The sequence below is a fragment of the Physella acuta genome, unplaced genomic scaffold, assembly GCF_028476545.2.
Source record: "Physella acuta isolate Inbredline_101_S28 unplaced genomic scaffold, ASM2847654v3 ptg001038l, whole genome shotgun sequence".
Lineage (NCBI taxonomy): Eukaryota > Metazoa > Mollusca > Gastropoda > Physidae > Physella > Physella acuta.
Window position 1 is genome coordinate 36,729 of NW_026732555.1, and position 18,901 is coordinate 55,629.

At 37.7% G+C, this 18,901-nt stretch overlaps 1 protein-coding gene across 1 annotated transcript; it reads right to left on the reverse strand.

The window, feature by feature from the left end:
- Positions 1–1,568: 1,568 nt before the first annotated feature.
- On the reverse strand, positions 1,569–16,110 carry LOC131954897 (uncharacterized). The gene is made up of 6 exons (XM_059318718.1): positions 16,082–16,110; positions 14,280–14,446; positions 13,930–14,038; positions 9,460–9,578; positions 9,204–9,310; positions 1,569–1,672 (listed from the first exon to the last, which is right to left on the reverse strand). Exons 2-6 carry the CDS (start codon positions 14,439–14,441, stop codon positions 1,621–1,623), a joined length of 549 nt encoding a protein of 182 aa, XP_059174701.1. The 5' UTR covers positions 14,442–14,446; positions 16,082–16,110; the 3' UTR covers positions 1,569–1,620.
- Positions 16,111–18,901: the final 2,791 nt, after the last annotated feature.

An 18,901-nucleotide genomic window follows, 5' to 3' on the forward strand; every position in this document is an offset into this window, starting at 1 on the left:
CAAGAACAACACACAAGGCAGGAGTTGTTTGATTTTGGAGTTGTCTCTCCAGCATTTTCGGTTTAGCAACCATTCCCGACGATCCCAATTTACAACCGATTGTTAAGTTTTTGGGGTGGGGGTAATCGTTTTGCTAACTCTTATTGGGCTCTCTAGGTTATATATATATATATATATATATATATATATATATATATATATATATATATATATATATATATATATATATATATATATATATATATATATATATGTAACTAGGGGTAGTTACGATCAATGCGTTAGGGCTATAATAGGGGCGGGATTCCTAGCACACCCCGGGAGTTTGAACTACAGCTGCCGTAGCTGTTACATCACTCTGGGTGTGGCGAAACCACTTATTGAACCGGTCAGCTGAATGGCGACCCACCGGTCAAGCCGATCGCGGGACGGCCCTAAACAGCCATCCCTGTGATCAATAGCGGAAACCAGAGTTTCTTCCAGGCATCTCTTCGGGGGGGGGGGGGGGGGGGCGAAGCACCCCCCTCCCCCGAAAATTTTTTACCGCCCCCCCGAACGAAATGAAATTTATATAATTTATATAGAAAATATATACTTTTAACAGTGTCCGCCCCCCCCCCGAAGAAAGTTTACCGCCCCCCCCCCCCGAAGATTTCAAGTGCCCCCCCCCCCCGGAGAAAAAAGTCTGGAAGAAACACTGGCGGAAACGTTGGCCAGGTAACAAAGGGGCTCAATCAATCTGACACTGATTATCGCCAACAAAGAACCCTGAGCGGACCAGAGTTCGACCACGGGGGGAGAACGGGATCAGAGACGGGCGGTACGTAATGACAGACTTGCTCTTTGACACTTAGGACATGACGGGTAGCCAATAAATACGGACCCAACGAAACGCGACGGGACAGTACGAACAGATAGTACACGAGAGACGGTAGAGTAGACTCTGGTTCTAGTAAAAAGTAAATCCAGACCGAGTTAAGAAATCAGTACGGACGAGTTTATGGTGACCGGACCTAGGGGTGAGTAAGATTGTGTGTAGCTGTCATTGTTAGTGTATGAGTTGTGAATGTTGTGTACGAATGTACGATGGTATGTAAGAATAGCTTGTGATTATTAACCTTTTTTGTATCGCTTTATTTACAGACTGTGGAGGTCTGTTGGGTTTTTTTTTTTTTTTTTTTTTTTTAGTTTTTGTCAATACCATAATCGAACCTACCATTGTGTAGAAGAAAGCGTGTTGCTGCATTCTTTCATTGGTTACACTCACACACATACACACACACACACACATACATACATATATATATATATATATATATATATATATATATATATATATATATATATATATATATATATATATATATATATATATATATATATATATATATATATATATTGTCCGAGGGGTGGGGGAGTGTCCGGAGGAGGGAATGATTGACTGGAGGGAGGGGGGGGGTAATTCCCTGTTCCCATATGTATGTTTGAATACCCAAACGAATACGCACACCAGCACAAACTCGCTACAATTATATTAGGAATAAGTTTGTTCTTCACAGGGTATTTTAATGTTGGGAGAAATCTGTTTTCTTTTTTTTTGCCAACAAATATAGCAGAACCTTAAATGCCAAAACCGCGACTAGGTGCTCTACCCTCTAATCCGAGGACAGTTCTGTAGATTGGAGAAAAAAACATTATTAAAAAAACGAAAATAAGGGACAATCGAATTACTTAAGCAATTTATTTGTGTGGCCTTTGCTTGAAAAAAATAATACGTTGTCGTTATCAGCAAAAACATAAATTAAAATTATTTTTATGTTGTTTGTAATGGCAAATGGGGACCTATACAAATCTGGGGTCTTGGACTACTGGCCACTCATCCCCCCCCCTTTACCCGACACTGGTTGAGTTAGTTAACGGGTGGACGTTTACAAGAAACATGACCCCCCCCCCCCCTTCACGCCCAGCTTGTAAACAACTCGGATCGGAACTCGTATCATACCTCTTCTGTATGGGTGTCATAAATGGATGACTCCTTTACGCATATGCACACACACATGTGCACACACACATGTTCGCAGACACACACACACACACACACACATATATATATATATATATATATATATATATATATATATATATATATATATATATATATATATATATATATATATATATATGTGTATGTGTGTGTGTGTCTGCGCACATGTGTGTGTGCACATGTGTGTGTGCATATGCGCAAAGGAGTCATCCATTTATGACACCCATACAGAAGAGGAATGATACGAGTTCCGATCCGAGTTGTTTACTATCTGGGCGTGAAGGGGGGGGGGGGGGGTCATGTTTCTCCTTTACGCATATGCACACACACATGTGCACACACACATGTGCGCAGACACACAAACACACACACACACATATATATATATATATATATATATATATATATATATATATATATATATATATATATATATATATATATATATATATATATATATATATATATATATATATATAAAAGGGGACTGGTAGTGTGTCAGTACTCGTGTCATCGCTAGGGCTTTTGGTTTTGGAACCATATAAGTAAACATCGCACTACGCAGTGCTTTTCAGTTTCATTATAATTAACAGAGTAGGGTTTGTTTATATAACGACTTTAATTTATTTTATAGTTGCCACTGTTTTTACTCTTTCGCATAACGTAAAGAAAATATTAAATACACGCACATTGCAAAAACATATTAAACGAATAATGTCAAATATCATTTTCGTTTAGATACATAGAAAAAGTGGAAACATTTTAATAATAATAGGATCGAAAAAAATAATCGATTAAACTGTTTTGTAATTTTCCAGGGGAGGTAATTTAAAAATAAATTCAACTCACGCTTATGAAAAAATGTGAATGCAAAATCTACGGACCTCGAAGGAATTAGTGTTACAATAATATAATTAGCAAAATGTGAATGCAAATTTATCAGCGTGTGTGCTTTCATCGTGATTGTTTGCATTGTGTTTTTGTTTTCTTTTGTGTTAATGTTGTAATTGTGTTTTCTTATGTTTTTGTGTTTTTAATTGTGTTTGTGTTGTATTTGTGTTGTGTTTGTGTTGTTTGTGTTGTGTTTGTGTTGTTTTGAGTTGTGTTTGTGTTGTGTTTGTGTTGTTTTTGTGTTGTGTTTGTGTTGTGTTTGTGTTGTGTTTGTGTTGTTTTTGTGTTGTGTTTGTGTTGTGTTTGTGTTGTGTTTGTGTTGTGTTTGTGTTGTGTTTGTGTTGTGTTTGTGTTGTGTTTGTGTTGTGTTTGTGTTGTGTTTGTGTTGTGTTTGTGTTGTGTTTGTGTTGTGTTTGTGTTGTGTTTGTGTTGTGTTTGTGTTGTGTTTGTGTTGTGTTTGTGTTGTGTTTGTGTTGTGTTTGTGTTGTGTTTGTGTTCTGTTTGTGTTGTGTTTGTGTTGTGTTTGTGTTGTGTTTGTGTTGTGTTTGTGTTTGTGTTGTGTTTGTGTTGTGTTTGTGTTGTGTTTGTGTTGTGTTTGTGTTGTGTTTGTGTTGTGTTTGTGTTGTGTTTGTGTTGTGTTTGTGTTTGTGTTGTGTTTGTGTTGTGTCTGTGTTGTGTTTGTGTTGTTTTTGTGTTGTGTTATGTGTTATGTGTTATGTGTTATGTGTTATGTGTTATGTGTTATGTGTTATGTGTTATGTGTTTTGTGTTATGTGTTATGTGTTATGTGTTATGTGTTATGTGTTATGTGTTATGTGTTATGTGTTATGTGTTATGTGTTATGTGTTATGTGTTATGTGTTATGTGTTATGTGTTATGTGTTATGTGTTATGTGTTATGTGTTATGTGTTATGTGTTATGTGTTATGTGTTATGTGTTATGTGTTATGTGTTATGTGTTATGTGTTATGTGTTATGTGTTATGTGTTATGTGTTATGTGTTATGTGTTATGTGTTATGTGTTATGTGTTATGTGTTATGTGTTATGTGTTATGTGTTATGTGTTATGTGTTATGTGTTATGTGTTATGTGTTATGTGTTTTGTGTTTTGTGTTTTGTGTTTTGTGTTATGTGTTATGTGTTATGCGTTATGCGTTATGCGTTATGCGTTATGTGTTATGTGTTATGTGTTATGTGTTATGTGTTATGTGTTATGTGTTATGTTGTGTTAAGTTGTGTTATGTTGTGTTATGTTCTGTTCTGTTGTGTTTGCGTTGTGTTTGTGTTTTTGTTTGTTTTGATCTTTTCCCAAGTTGGTTCATTTAAAAAAGATTTACCGTGGCGGAGCACGGGTATGCAGCTAGTCTATAATATAAGCCGCGATGTAGTGTGTCAGTTCGTCATCGCTATAGATTTTGGAACCATGTGGAAGTCTCTCTCTGGGCGCGGACGCCCGGGTAAACGTGCGGTTTAAATTGCGCCATGGGTTCGGGGAGGAGAGATGTCTGGGCGGATGTTCGTTTTACCGTAATTTTACCAAAGTGCTGTAATATAGTGAGACTTGTGAAGTCAAGGGAACTCACTCTTCTTGCATTAGTATTATATTTATACTGTTATCTTGAGTGATGTCCCTTATATGTATATATATTTTTGTGTCTCGTGACTTCCGCCCTCTCTCTCGTTACCATCATGTAGTTGAGGCCAATAAACGTTTTATATACAATCACATGCTTCTATCGTCAATCTATTACATCTGGCGACGAGGATAAATAATCCACTAGAAAGAGCATATGCTTACTTAAAAAGGAGCTTGCTAGAGCATATTGGCTAAGTATTTCTAGGATAATGGCGCTGTATGGCCAAATAAATGAATTTGATTCGAATGATGAAACCATTCATGATTATCTAGATAGGTTAAGCTTTTACCTTGAAGCTAACGACGTGATCATAGAAGCCAAAAAGAGAGCTGTTTTGTTAACAGTCATAGGGCCTCAACAATTTAGGCTACTAAAGGACTTATGCGCACCAGCTAGTCTAACTACCAAGAGCTTTAACGAGCTGAGCAAACTGCTAACAGACCACCATGCGCCTGTACCATCAAAGTTTCTATGTAGAGCTAGATTTGACGGTAGGACTCGTCAACCAAACGAGTCAATATCAGAATATGTTGCTGCTTTACGTCATTTAAGTGAATTTTGTGAATTCGGAGACACGCTGTCTGACAGACTATGTGAAAAGTTTGTGACAGGTGTAAACAGTCCTGATGTTCAAAGAAAGTTGCTGCTCGAGTCAGATCTAACATTAGAAAAAGCAATACAACTTGCGACTTCATTCCAGCAGTCATCCGATGCGGCGAGATCTCTAGCACCCTCAGAGATCCATGCAGTAAACAGCAGGTTAGTCAACAAACACCAACCCTATCAGAGCATTTCAACTTATGCTAAACAGCCTGCACGTTAAAATCTTAGATCTAAATCTAGTAATAATGATCAAAAATGTCATCGATGCAAAGGTCCCCATGCATCTCATCGATGCAAGTTCAAGTCAGCAACTTGTTATAAGTGCAGTAAGCAAGGTCACATTGCTAAGGCCTGCTTTGCAAAGTCTTCGTCTGTTGCTAAATCTAGCCAGTCAAGACAGTACCGCAACCAAAGGCAGCACTATGTTAACTCTCACCAAGACTACCTAACCCAACCAATGAACCACTCTACCTGTGAAAATGCTCAAACTGATTCGCAGCCGGATTTCAACCTGTTCTCTGTGAAATCAATAAGTCATGCTCCCAGCAATGTACTAGTTTATATAAACGGTAAGAGCATCAGCTTCCAACTTGACACTGGAGCATCTCTAACAGTCATCGCAAAGAAAGACTTTGACGCTGTCACAGGAGGATCAGTGCCCCTACAACCATGTCACACGTGTCTAACAACATACACTGGTTACAATGTTCCGGTAATAGGAGAGTGTATGGTTCATGTAAGTTATAATGGTCAAAGTGTTAAACTTCCTCTTCTTGTGGTTGAAGGAAATGGACCACCATTACTAGGTAGGAACTGGTTAAGTGATCTTAAGTTAAATTGGGAGAGTATATTTTCAGTGATCAAAGCAAGAGAATCTAGTTTTACTTCAATAGATAAAGTTATATCTGAAAATGAAAGTGTTTTTGGTAATTCAGGATTACTAAATGATAGAACAGTGAAGATAAGCATTAAAGACACAAATCCAAGATACTGCAAAGCTAGAGTTCCACCTTATGCAATGAGGAATAAAATTGAAAATGAGCTAAGTAGATTGGAATCTAATGGCATCATAAAGAAGGTAGACTATTCCGATTGGGCAACGCCCATTGTGCCAGTGTTAAAGAAGGATGGTTCTGTAAGAATTTGTGGAGACTATAAAGCTACACTGAATAAGCAAATAGAGCTAAATAGGTACCCTATTCCTAACATTGAGGAAATTTCTTTGAATTTGGCAGGAGGAGACAAATTCACTGAATTAGACTTTAGTCATGCTTACACTCAACTAGAACTGCATCCAGATTCAAAAGTCCATACGACAATAAACACACATAAGGGACTCTACCAATATGAAAGACTATGTTTTGGTATATCATCCAGCCCTGGAATTTTCTAAGCTGTCATGGACAGTATTTTTAAGGACATTCCAAATGTTTGTGTTTACTTTGACAATGTGTACATAACTGGTAAGAATGACACTGAACATCTTAAAACACTTGATAAAGTCTTGAAAATAGTTGGTGAAAAAGGTTTAAAGATAAACAAAGATAAATGTCAATTCATGCTGACAGAAATTAGTTTTCTTGGTTATATATTAAGCAAGCAAGGTCTCAGACCTCAACCTGAGAAAACAAAAGCCATTAAAGAAGCACCCAAACCTGAAAATACCCAACAACTAAGAGCTTTTTTGGGCTTGATAAATTACTATGCGAAGTTCATAGGAAATCTGTCTGGTAAACTATCACCACTGTACAAGCTGCTACAGAAAAATGCAACTTGGCACTGGGGTAAACAACAAGATGCTGCTTTTAATGCAGCAAAAGAAGCTTTGTCTTCTGACACCTTACTAACTCACTATGACCCAGGGAAAATACTTGTCTTGACATGTGATGCCTCACCAGATGGTGTAGGAGCAATCTTGTCCCACATGGATGAAAAGGGTGACAGACCCATTGCTTTTGCCAGTAGATCTTTGAACCAGGCTGAGAAAAATTATTCTCAGGTAGATAGGGAAGGCTTAGGCATCATTTTTGGTGTTAAGAAATTTCATAAGTTTCTGTTTGGTAGGAAGTTCACCATCTTTACAGATCATAAACCATTGCTAGGTTTATTTGGAGAAAACAAAACCCTACCTGAGCATGCCTCACCAAGAATTCAAAGATGGGCTATCACACTAACTGCATACAATTATGAATTGAAATACAAACCTGGATCTGAGAATAGTGCAGATAGTCTTAGTCGATTACCTTTAAAAAACCAAAGCCTTAGCTATGTACCAGAAGATGTATTTGTTCTTTTCACTATCATGGATAACTCCAATATAAATGTGAATGATGTCAAGAGAGAAACACAAAAATATGAGTGCTTAATACAAGTATATGAGTACAGTAAGAATGGTTGGCCTAAAGAGTCAGTGAATGATGACTTAAGGCCATATGAAATAAGAAAAATGGAATTAAGTCTAAAAGATGGAGAAGATGCAGTCCATTATCAGTCAGAGTTACCTAAACAAAGTATTTGTAACTTAATAAATGATTATGGTGATATGGCAATTTCACTATCAGATTACCTGAGAAAATTGATCAATCAAAGAAATCTATGTCAGTTAAGGATCTGAATAACAGCATAATACTTTCAGATGCCAATTCAAAAATAGTTCCATTAAATCATGACAAACATCCATTGAAAGAGAATTTGGTGTTAATGAGAATGTGTATCTGAGAATTTATGGGAGAAGGGAAAAATGGATACCAGGTCAAATTGTTCAATGTACAGGACCTGTGTCTTATAAAGTAAAAACAAACGATGGACTTATTGTCCGTAGACATGCCGACCAGTTAAAAATAACTTGTGCAGATAATAAGTGTGAACCTGTCAATCCCACCAAATCTGATCAGTTCACACCAACTCAGTTTGTTCCACAACCAGGTTCTGTTGATATGAGTGAACCAAGTAGTCTGGAGTCAGAAAATGTAAATTCTGGAATTAATGATTTAGATCCTAGACCTCCTGAGATAGAGAATCCATATGGTCAGAATCTTGAGTCACCAAATCAAAAGCCACTGAGAAGGTCAAGCAGGACAATCAAAGTCCCAAATAAGTTAGACCTATGATTTTAAAGGTCAAAAGGACTTTGACATCATTGTTTTGTATTTTAATTATGTTGTAACATATTGTGCATTGTTTGTAAGGATGTAATCTACCATAGTGTTCATGTTACAAAATAATTGGTGATTTTAGGATACTGTAAATTGTTCTATTGAGAGATGTGTTGTGTTTACTAAGGGTAAAGGGATGTAATATAGTGAGACTTGTGAAGTCAAGGGAACTCACTCTTCTTGTATTAGTATTATATTTATACTGTTATCTTGAGTGATGTCGCTTATATGTATATATATTTTTGTGTCTCGTGACTTCCGCCCTCTCTCTCGTTACCATCATGTAGTTGAGGCCAATAAACGTTTTATATACAATCACATGCTTCTATCGTCAATCTATTACAAGTGCTACTGACACCCGCGCGCAGCGCTGAAGAAATATCCGCCCTAATGCGGGGACTTCCTATCCGCGCGCAGCGAGGTAAACTCCGAGGATACCGACACTCGCGCAGAGCGGTGCGATGAAGGATTTTCTACCCCAATGCGGGAACCCCCCACCCGCGCGCGTTGCTCTGAGATATTATTCATATCCAAACCGTAGTAAAGCACGGGTATATGCTACTCGCGCGCAGCGCTGTGCGCTAAAGGAAAATTCGCGCCAATGCGGGGACCCGCACCCGCGTGTTGCGCGGTAAACTCTGATGTAATATCCACACCGTAGCGAAGTACGGGTATATGACTTTGTGTTTAGATTTGATCTGTTACTAAGTAGGTACATTTAAAAAAGTTTCACCGTGGCGGAGCACAGGTATGCAGCTAGTATATTATATATATATATATATATATATATATATATATATATATATATATATATATATATATATATATATATATATTGTGTGTATATGTGTGTATATTAAATTATTTTGCATACCCGGGTGATCCTCTGAAGAAGCAAACAAAATGGCCTTTGGGGTTTGATGGTGACGGGCAGAAAGCGATACTGCAACTGAATGCTCTTAGACTCTTCGCCTGTTCAAACTGTAGATATGAAGTTACAATGTTAAGGACGGCTACTTTTATATATAGCCTTGTTACTATAAAGGTTTTTGTAGATGTTAGTCTTTATATTAATCTCCGAACGTTGCCCTAATGATATAGATATTTAAATAGTCACATAGATCAATTACCTTTGGTGAAAATGACCAACTGGTAACCATGTTTGCTAAAAGGCTTTCTTGGTTTTTTTCAAAATAGTCTCTCAAGATGGCTGAATAGCTCTGAATTGGCTTTGATTTGTCAATGGTTACTATAAGCAAGAAAAAAGAAAAAACACTAATTAATAAGAACATGTCTTATCATTGTATAAATGAAATATCTTTCAGTTATTAAATTATTCTTTTAAAATTAATTTGTACTTTTCATGTAGTGGAATAATTATACAAATAATTTCCCTTGATCGGGATCAAGCTTGAAAATAATTACAGAATTTTCATGCATCTATAAAGTGCAATGCAGCAGTTAAAAATGTACTTTAAATACTACGTTCATTTATTTTATACTCTAATTTTACTGTTTACTAATAATTGTTTTAATCAGTAAAGGCTTAGAAACCGTACCTGAATGTCCTTATTATAATTTTGTTTCTACTTGCGTATGTTCATGTTTGCGTTTCCGTTTATGGTTGCATTTTGTTTGCGGTTGCTTTAATGTTTGCATTTTTTTTTGCGTTTGTGTTGTTTTCTTTTACGTTTATGATTCTGTTTAAATTATTTTTTTTTAGTTATTATTTGCATTTATATTTGCGTCTATGTTTGCATTTTCGTTTGAGTTTACGTTTAAGTTAGTGTTTGTGTTTTCGTTTATGTTTTATTTTTTGATTATGTTTGCGTTTAAGTTTGTGGTTCGTTTTTGTATTTGTTTAAATTTATGTTTATGTTAATGCTTGCGTGCATTTACGTTTATGTTAATGATTGCGTTACAGTTTGAGTTTTATGTTTATGTTATTATTACGAACACCACTCTATCAGCCAGATAGCTGGCGAACGTACTCGGGTTCGTTTGAATGGTTATACACATATGGCTTAAAGCCCTATAAATGATAGCTAGCACAACAGTTAACGAGGACACGTACTTAACGTCTAGGGGATACACTCGATGAACTCCTGATGCCAACAACACATTTAATCCATATATAACTTTTAATATGTGTACAAATTCAAGGTAAGACTAGCTTTATACAGAATACAATGAATGAGTAGAATATCAAAAACCCAACTTACAATTTGAGGAAAAAACACTATTTTACACTATCACAGGATATGGCACTTAGGAAAATCACCACAGCTTATACTACACTACTTAAAGCACAAAATATTACTTAAAACCACAAGTAATAATGGAAAAATGCTGCTTAGAAACTATAGGCTACAAAATAGCGACACTCAAGGCTTTCTCTCTCAAAGATGTCTGGTCTGACTTGCTGCTACGGACTGCTGAGGTGGACTGCCCGCAGATAAGTCTGTGCAGACCGTTTGATACCTGAGGTAACATGGGAGGTCACCTTCAAAACGTGAGACTATTGGTTGGGACAATTCTGATGTCCGAATCAACCAATCGAAAGTATAAAAGTATTGCACCACCACTCGTGATGGAAAAGTACTAGGGTATATGTCTTTCTTAGAACTATGGAAAATTACCTGGTGGTTGCACCAGTCACTCATGGTTGAGCAATAAAAGTCAAACTAAAAAAAATACAAGACCTAAGTAGGTCACATTATGTTTATGTTTATTTTTTCATGTATTTTTATGTTTATGTTTTGCGTTTATGTTTACGTTAACCTTTATGTTATTGTTTCCGTTTCCGTTTGAGTTTAAGTTTTTATTTGAGCAGAAGCGTAGCGAGGGAGGGGGTGGCGGGGGGGGGGGGTTGCGAACCGCACCGGGTAACACCATTTAAGGGGGGGGGGGTTCCGAAGAGCCTGGTACGTCGGACTCCCAAGTCCCCTACATAATAGCATGGGGGAGGAGAGGTGCAAGACTGCCGGGAACCAAGTAGGGTTTGCTCTCGACCCTAACCAGATATCTTGACTATAAGCTGCGGCCTTCACGTGGCTTCGGAAGAGTGCCACTAGTCGGACCAAGCTCATGACCCCCCTAATGGGGGCGGAATGGCTAGTGGTAGCCAACAGCAGCTAAAGGGTTTTTGATCTGGCCGAGTAGAACTGCTGTATGTGTTAGGTTCAAAGAATGGCCGAACGCCCCCCACGATCAAGCTGGGTACCAGGCGGTAGGACGACGTCCCGCGTCTGGTGGGTGGGGAAGGAAAGCCCGGTGAGAGCCGACGGAAGTAGCGACCGATGTGTTGGAAACTCTTGTGGTCGGAGTTTGCTACACTGAGGCCTGCCTGGCTAATGGTGGTCAACCTTCTGAGCCGGTTTCCGTATAAGGAAGGAAGGAAGGGGGGGGGTGGGTGACACCAAGGCAAAAATAGCAAAATATATACAGAAAAATGATCATTCCACTTAATTAAGTGATTAATTAGAGTATTTAATAGTCTTTTAAGAGCAAATTTGAGAAAACAAATTAGAGAAAACATGTTACATCAAGCTGTATTTGTAACCGTCTATATATAAAAATCGTTAGTAGTATATCTGAGCACAGTTTAAAGCAATCGCCTTGGGGGTGGAGGGAGGGGGTGAGTAGGGGGAAGTTACATTAGCTCAACATTTCAAATTATGCCTGAGGTAAACGGTTTGGTTGAGAATCGTAATAACTTATATGTTAATGCGTGTATGGGGGGGGGGGGGGGGAATTAAATACATACAAAAAATATTTGTGAATACATATACACAGAGCACTTTCCGGCGCGGCAGACGCTTCAAATTTGGCAGGCTCCTGCCTTGGGGATATAGAACACGGGGGCCGGTGCCGGTTGGTCGCAAAGTCCACGAAGAGAGGATCAAAACTGACCTCGACTGACCGGCGCTTTATTTGAGCTACAATAGGAAAAAACATGATCTGTTGTGAGGTCGTAGAGCGACCCTGGAGGGTAACAAAAAAACATTATTCCCGTCGAAAAAAACCCTTAGGGTCGTTAGATTTTGTCCAGATGTCGTATTTTCTTATATAAACAATTGTTTTGTGAAAAAGTAAACAAAGACTACGTCGTTTGGTACATGTACAGGTGAGAAAACTTTTAAAAGTACTCATTCCTAAATAATGTGTATACTATTTTAAATAAAAATAGAAGTATAGCATTCGTTTAAATAGACATTTTGTTATAAATTAAGTTATTTATTATAATGAAGTTGTGAAAATAAATTGCAAATTTAAATTTAATACCCTTTTTGATTTATACTTTTAAGAAGGCCTTTACAGTTCTAATAATCCAAGCGAGTGATAGGTTTGCCAATACTCAACCAATGCTTGCATGACATAAAATTACTCAGACTGTTTGAGCTTATGTCGTAAGCACTCCACGTAACAGCCAATCACCAATTATATATATATATATATATATATATATATATATATATATATATATATATATATATATATATATATAAATTTTACGGGGGACGGGACACCCGACCTCGCTACGCCACTGTGCTTGAGTTGATGTTTGCGTTTGTGATTATATTTTCTGAAACGTTTATATTTACATACATTTTATATATTCCCAAACCCAAGGGAGCGTAGGGTATATGCTGCTTAATGAGCACACACGCCATAGTCCTCTATAGTAGATTAGTTTATCTCAAATTTAAGTAAGGAATACTTACAAACGAGCATAAATAGGGCAGTGGCGGAACTAGAAAAAAAAAGGGCTACCCCGCAAAAAACATTCTGGGACCCCTTTACCATATATATATATATATATATATATATATATATATATATATATATATATATATATATATATATATATATATATATATAAATAAATATATATATATATATATATATATATATATATAGCCAAAAAATATGAACATAGGATACTCATTTCTGGCTTGATCGATTTTTGAAAAAAAAATGTCTTTTTTTTCAATTAAAATAAATTACAACGTCTCATGGGTGTGAGTGTATTTAAGTGTGTTTTGAAAATAAGTATTATTTAAAGGCGGACGTAATAATTTTAACAAGGTCAAAAGAATATCACATATCAAAGCTTTTTTAATGTAATGGTTTCTCGTGTTATGTTTATTTATATGTATTTTTGTGTTTATATTATTTATTTTTAAATAAATTTTCCTTTTTTGCTATTTCATTCTTTAGTATATATATTTTTTTAAGTATTTAAGAGAATTAATTGCTCTTTTTAATCGTTTAGTACAAATCTAGGAAAAGGTGCTTATGAGCACCCCTATTTGACAATTTAATAAAGGGAAATAAGTCATGAAGGTGGTTTAAACATTTGCCTATCTTTCACAATAGTTTAAAAACAAATGAAAAAAAAATATACAAGAGCGTTGGATGGTGTTTTCTTTTAACAAAACAACTATCAAGTCAAAAATGAAAGAAAGTTAAGTTTTTTTAAGTAAAAAAAAATTGATTATGGTCGGCCCAGGGCCCCTAAACGGCGTGTCCCCCCCCCCTTGCGGGGTCTGGCGGCACTGTAGTTCCGCCCCTGAAATAGGGTCATTTAGTTCACTTACGTTGTTTGACTTGAAAATCAACAATCGTATCCTCAAAATCAGTTGGTGCGTAATTACAAGTATTAAGTATCATGGCGTTGATTTCCCTCACCATCGAATCTTGCCACTCCTATCAGAGCAGAAAACGTGACATTTTGTCGTTAGGGACAGAGTTCGGTCCTTGAGAAAAGAAAACTAACCGTGGTAGGTATATACATATTTACAGGTATAGATATTCATTTTGTTTATTATATCAAGTGATACTTTTATACCTTCGTCTGTTTCAGGCTCTCGAATCGATATGAGGTTTTTATTTTACTTAAATTATTAACATTTTTACTAAACAAAACCAACAATCAAGCTTAACTTACTAAACTTGGTAAACCCCTGTTAGTTCTCAAACTGTTATGCAGACGGATCAAAGTTCCTTGGGCAGATTTTTCAAGATTGTAGACTCTCGGACCACAACAGCGTGCCAACTGAATCTGCCAAGTCAGCACACACATCCACAAAACTAACATTGTAAATCCCATTTTGGCTGAAACAAACACTATATTACCAGGATATATTTTTAAAGAGAAGTTACATACGCACGCACACACAAAAATATAGTTGTACATGTATGCATATATTCATATATACACATCCATCCATCCATCCATCCATCCATCCATCCATCCATCCATCCATCCATCCATCCATCCATCCATCCATCCATCCATCCAACCATCCATCCATCCATCCATCCATCCATCCATCCATCCATCCATCCATCCATCCATCCATCCATCCATCCATCCATCCATCCATCCATCCATCCATCCATCCATCCATCCATCCATCCATCCATCCATCCATCCATCCATCCATCCATCCATCCATCCATCCATCCATCCATCCATCCATCCATCCATCCATCCATGGCTATGGCTATGGCTATGGCTATGGCTATGGCTATGGCTATGGCTATGGCTATGGCTATGGCTATGGCTATGGCTATGGCTATGGCTATGGCTATGGCTATGGCTATGGCTATGGCTATGGCTATGGCTATGGCTATGGCTATGGCTATGGCTATGGCTATGGCTATGGCTATGGCTATGGCTATGGCTATGGCTATGGCTATGGCTATGGCTATGGCTATGGCTATGGCTATGGCTATGGCTATGGCTATGGCTATGGCTATGGCTATGGCTATGGCTATGGCTATGGCTATGGCTATGGCTATGGCTATGGCTATGGCTATGGCTATGGCTATGGCTATGGCTATGGCTATGGCTATGGCTATGGCTATGGCTATGGCTATGGCTATGGCTATGGCTATGGCTATGGCTATGGCTATGGCTATGGCTATGGCTATGGCTATGGCTATGGCTATGGCTATGGCTATGGCTATGGCTATGGCTATGGCTATGGCTATGGCTATGGCTATGGCTATGGCTATGGCTATGGCTATGGCTATGGCTATGGCTATGGCTATGGCTATGGCTATGGCTATGGCTATGGCTATGGCTATGGCTATGGCTATGGCTATGGCTATGGCTATGGCTATGGCTATGGCTATGGCTATGGCTATGGCTATGGCTATGGCTATGGCTATGGCTATGGCTATGGCTATGGCTATGGCTATGGCTTTGGCTATGGCTATGGCTATGGCTATGGCTATGGCTATGGCTATGAAAATAATGTGTGTGTTACATAACTACTTACTGATATTCGGCTTTTTACAACGTAAATAATGTGTGTGTATTACATAACTACTTACTGATATTTGGTGGTCTAAAAAAACTCAGCGATAACAAAAATAGCTGAAGGTATGTCCAAGTTTGCCAACAACATTGTTTTCTGCAGTTGTATTATAATTTTTTAACCTCACCGCGCCGTTGACAATTAATTTAATGTCACAATTTTTTTCTTATAATAAATATTTCTTGAATTAATGTTTTTTAAATTCATCCCAGTTTATAATTTATTACTTCTATAATTAAGATGTATTGTCTTCCCATATTAGCCTATATATGTACCAGCTGCAAAACCAATCGAATGACAGACGGAACATTTATTTTAGAATTAATGTTTTGCAAAATTCACGGTTGTCTAAGCGAGTTCATAGGATTAAATTTAATGGAAACAACACAAAATAAAATTATAATAAGCAAAAGTGTATATTTACACTTTGTCCACACCACAACATCATTTCCATCGTCTTTAATGCCCAAACCACCCCCACCCTCTCCCTATTATTTGAGTGATTTCGTTAACGGACGACGCTCTGAACATTAGACACGAATTTTTTAAAATTTGGATCTGAAAACAACGATAATATTTAATCCCTATTATTTGAGTGATCTCGTTAACGGGCGACGCTCTGAACATTAGAGACGAATTTCTAAAAATGTGGATCTAAAAACAACGATAATATTTAATCGCCATTATTTGAGTGATCTCGTTAACGGGCAACGCTCTGAACATTAGAGACGAATTTTTAAAAATGTGGATCTGAAAACAACGATAATATTTAATAGGATCACACTATATTGTTAATTGACTTATTAAAAAAACATTATGTTGAATTAAAAAAATTTTTAGGAATTAATTATGGTCATTAAATCACGATTATAGAATTCATTGTACTTTGACGTTTTTAGTACGACATGTTTAAATGCACCAAAGGATTCGTTGATTGCTGAAAAAAAACGTGCAGAATTTATTTGGATTCCCTCGCTAAGTTCATATTAAAACTGATGCATGTATTAATCAGTAGTTCTTTCTTCCTTTTTGGAGGTAAAGTAACGATCTCATTCACGCATTCACAGAAACCTTAATAGTTCCATAGTCTCAACTGACCAAATCGGATCCTGAATTATTATGAGTAGGGTGTGGTGATTTTGACCTCCGCCTACCCATGAGACTGACTCACCGAACCCTTGGGGTTCGATCGAACCCAGGTTAATAACCACTGGCCACTCCGTGTTGTGTTCATCCCACCCCACTCCTAAATGTTCCTTTTGTAACATAACAAAAATAGATTTACTTACACTAAGGTTGTGAAATCATTCATAAATTATCATCAAACCGGAAGCAGAGGCGTAGCGAGGGGGGGGGGGCGGACCGCACTGTGTGACACCATTTAGGGGGGTGACATCAAGGCAAAAAATAGCAAAATATATACAGAAAAATGATAATTCCACTTAACTAAGTGATTAATTCGAGTGTTAAATAGTGTTTTAAGAGGTGCAAATCGAAAGTTTGAGGAGGGTGGGGAGAGGGTGTGCAAATCGAAAATTGAAATTGAAAATTTGTCCCCGGGAAGGGTCGCTACGCCTCTGGGTGGCGAAACAATTAAGTGCCGCACCGGGTGACACCCGACCTCGCTACGCCACTGCCGGAAGGACTTATTTAAGCTATTCGGATTAACACAACTTAGCCGTCTCACTATTCCACCCCCCCCCCGTTACAACGTGACAGTGTGGTCTGTGTTAACATTCCTAAAGCATCCACACAGTTTTCCATAGAAACACAGGACAGGGGATTAACTGTTAACATCTCGTATGCTATAACATGAGTTGTAGGAAATTTTTATAAACCGTACATAGAGAAAAAACAAACTGCGCCCTGCCGGGGCGCCACCCCTGCGATTTTGAAATTTTTTTTCCGCAGAAACCTCCCCAGAAATATCCACAACAAATTCCCAAAGTTTCACGGCGATGTGATGAGAGGTGTAGTAATGCATAAAAGACACACACACACACATAAACATACATTGCTTTATATATATATATATATATATATATATATATATATATATATATATATATATATATATATATATATATATATATATACTAGCGTACCCGCCCCCCGCGCGTTGCCCCGGGGATAGAAGAAAGTTTGACGAATTATATTAGGTGGATTTTACCAACGCGTTACCAAATATTAGACGCGTGAACTTCTTTTCTAAAAATGAGTTATTTAAATGTAAACAATGCCTGCGCTTGGATCATAAATATTAGGACACGGGTTTACCTACACTACCGTATGACAACCTTGAGTGTACATTAATCACTCACCGAAATAATATGCTAGAACACACTTCGGTGACCGCCCATGTGTCAGAGACGTAGAGGCCCGCTCTCAGGAGCCCCCCCCCCCCGATTACACTACCGAATAGGCGCGGCGTACGACCCCTGGATCCTTAAAATAGCATCCTGTTAACAAAGATACAGATTGCGACATTCGCGCGGGATTTTTTCTTTAATATTTGACGCGTTTCAAGCATCAGTGTGACTGATGCAATATGTTAGCGTTACTAATGGTCTATTATTAAATGCTCGATCTCAATTTCTGTTTGGATTATCTAAAAATAGATGCTAATTTCATCATTAGTAAAGTGACAAAACTGTTTGGATTTTTTTTTACGGACAAAAAGAAACACCCCAGTTAATAATCTAACCTTGGTTAATTTTTCTGATTATTAAAATAAAACGTATTACATGGCCCTCAGCGGCCCATGTGAGCCTTTGGGGGCCGAAACAGACATTTTTATTTTGCAGCCTAATCGCACCATCCCAGGGCGCCAGAGGACACGCCTGATTCAATTTAATAAGCGTTTGCAACGCCCCATCCTATCCATTGTCTATCGCACTGTTTAGACCGAACGTATTCACCATAGCGCGCTCACGGGAAAGACCAGGGCGACAAATCGCCCATGCAAAATTAAATCCCCCGCCCCCACCACCCAACCACCCCTATTACCCCCTACCACCCCAGAAACCTTCTCTGGAGTATTCATCAACTCCCTAAAGTTTCATGATACCGGGATAAATTGCGTGGAACCGCAATCGTCATTTATTTCATATACCGTATATTAAGAAAAATCCCACCATACCGAGGCGCCACCCTTGCGAATTTTAAAAATGATTTTTTTTACAGAACCCTTCACTCGAGTGTTCTTATCAAGTCCCTAAAGTTTGATGGCTATCAGATGAACGTT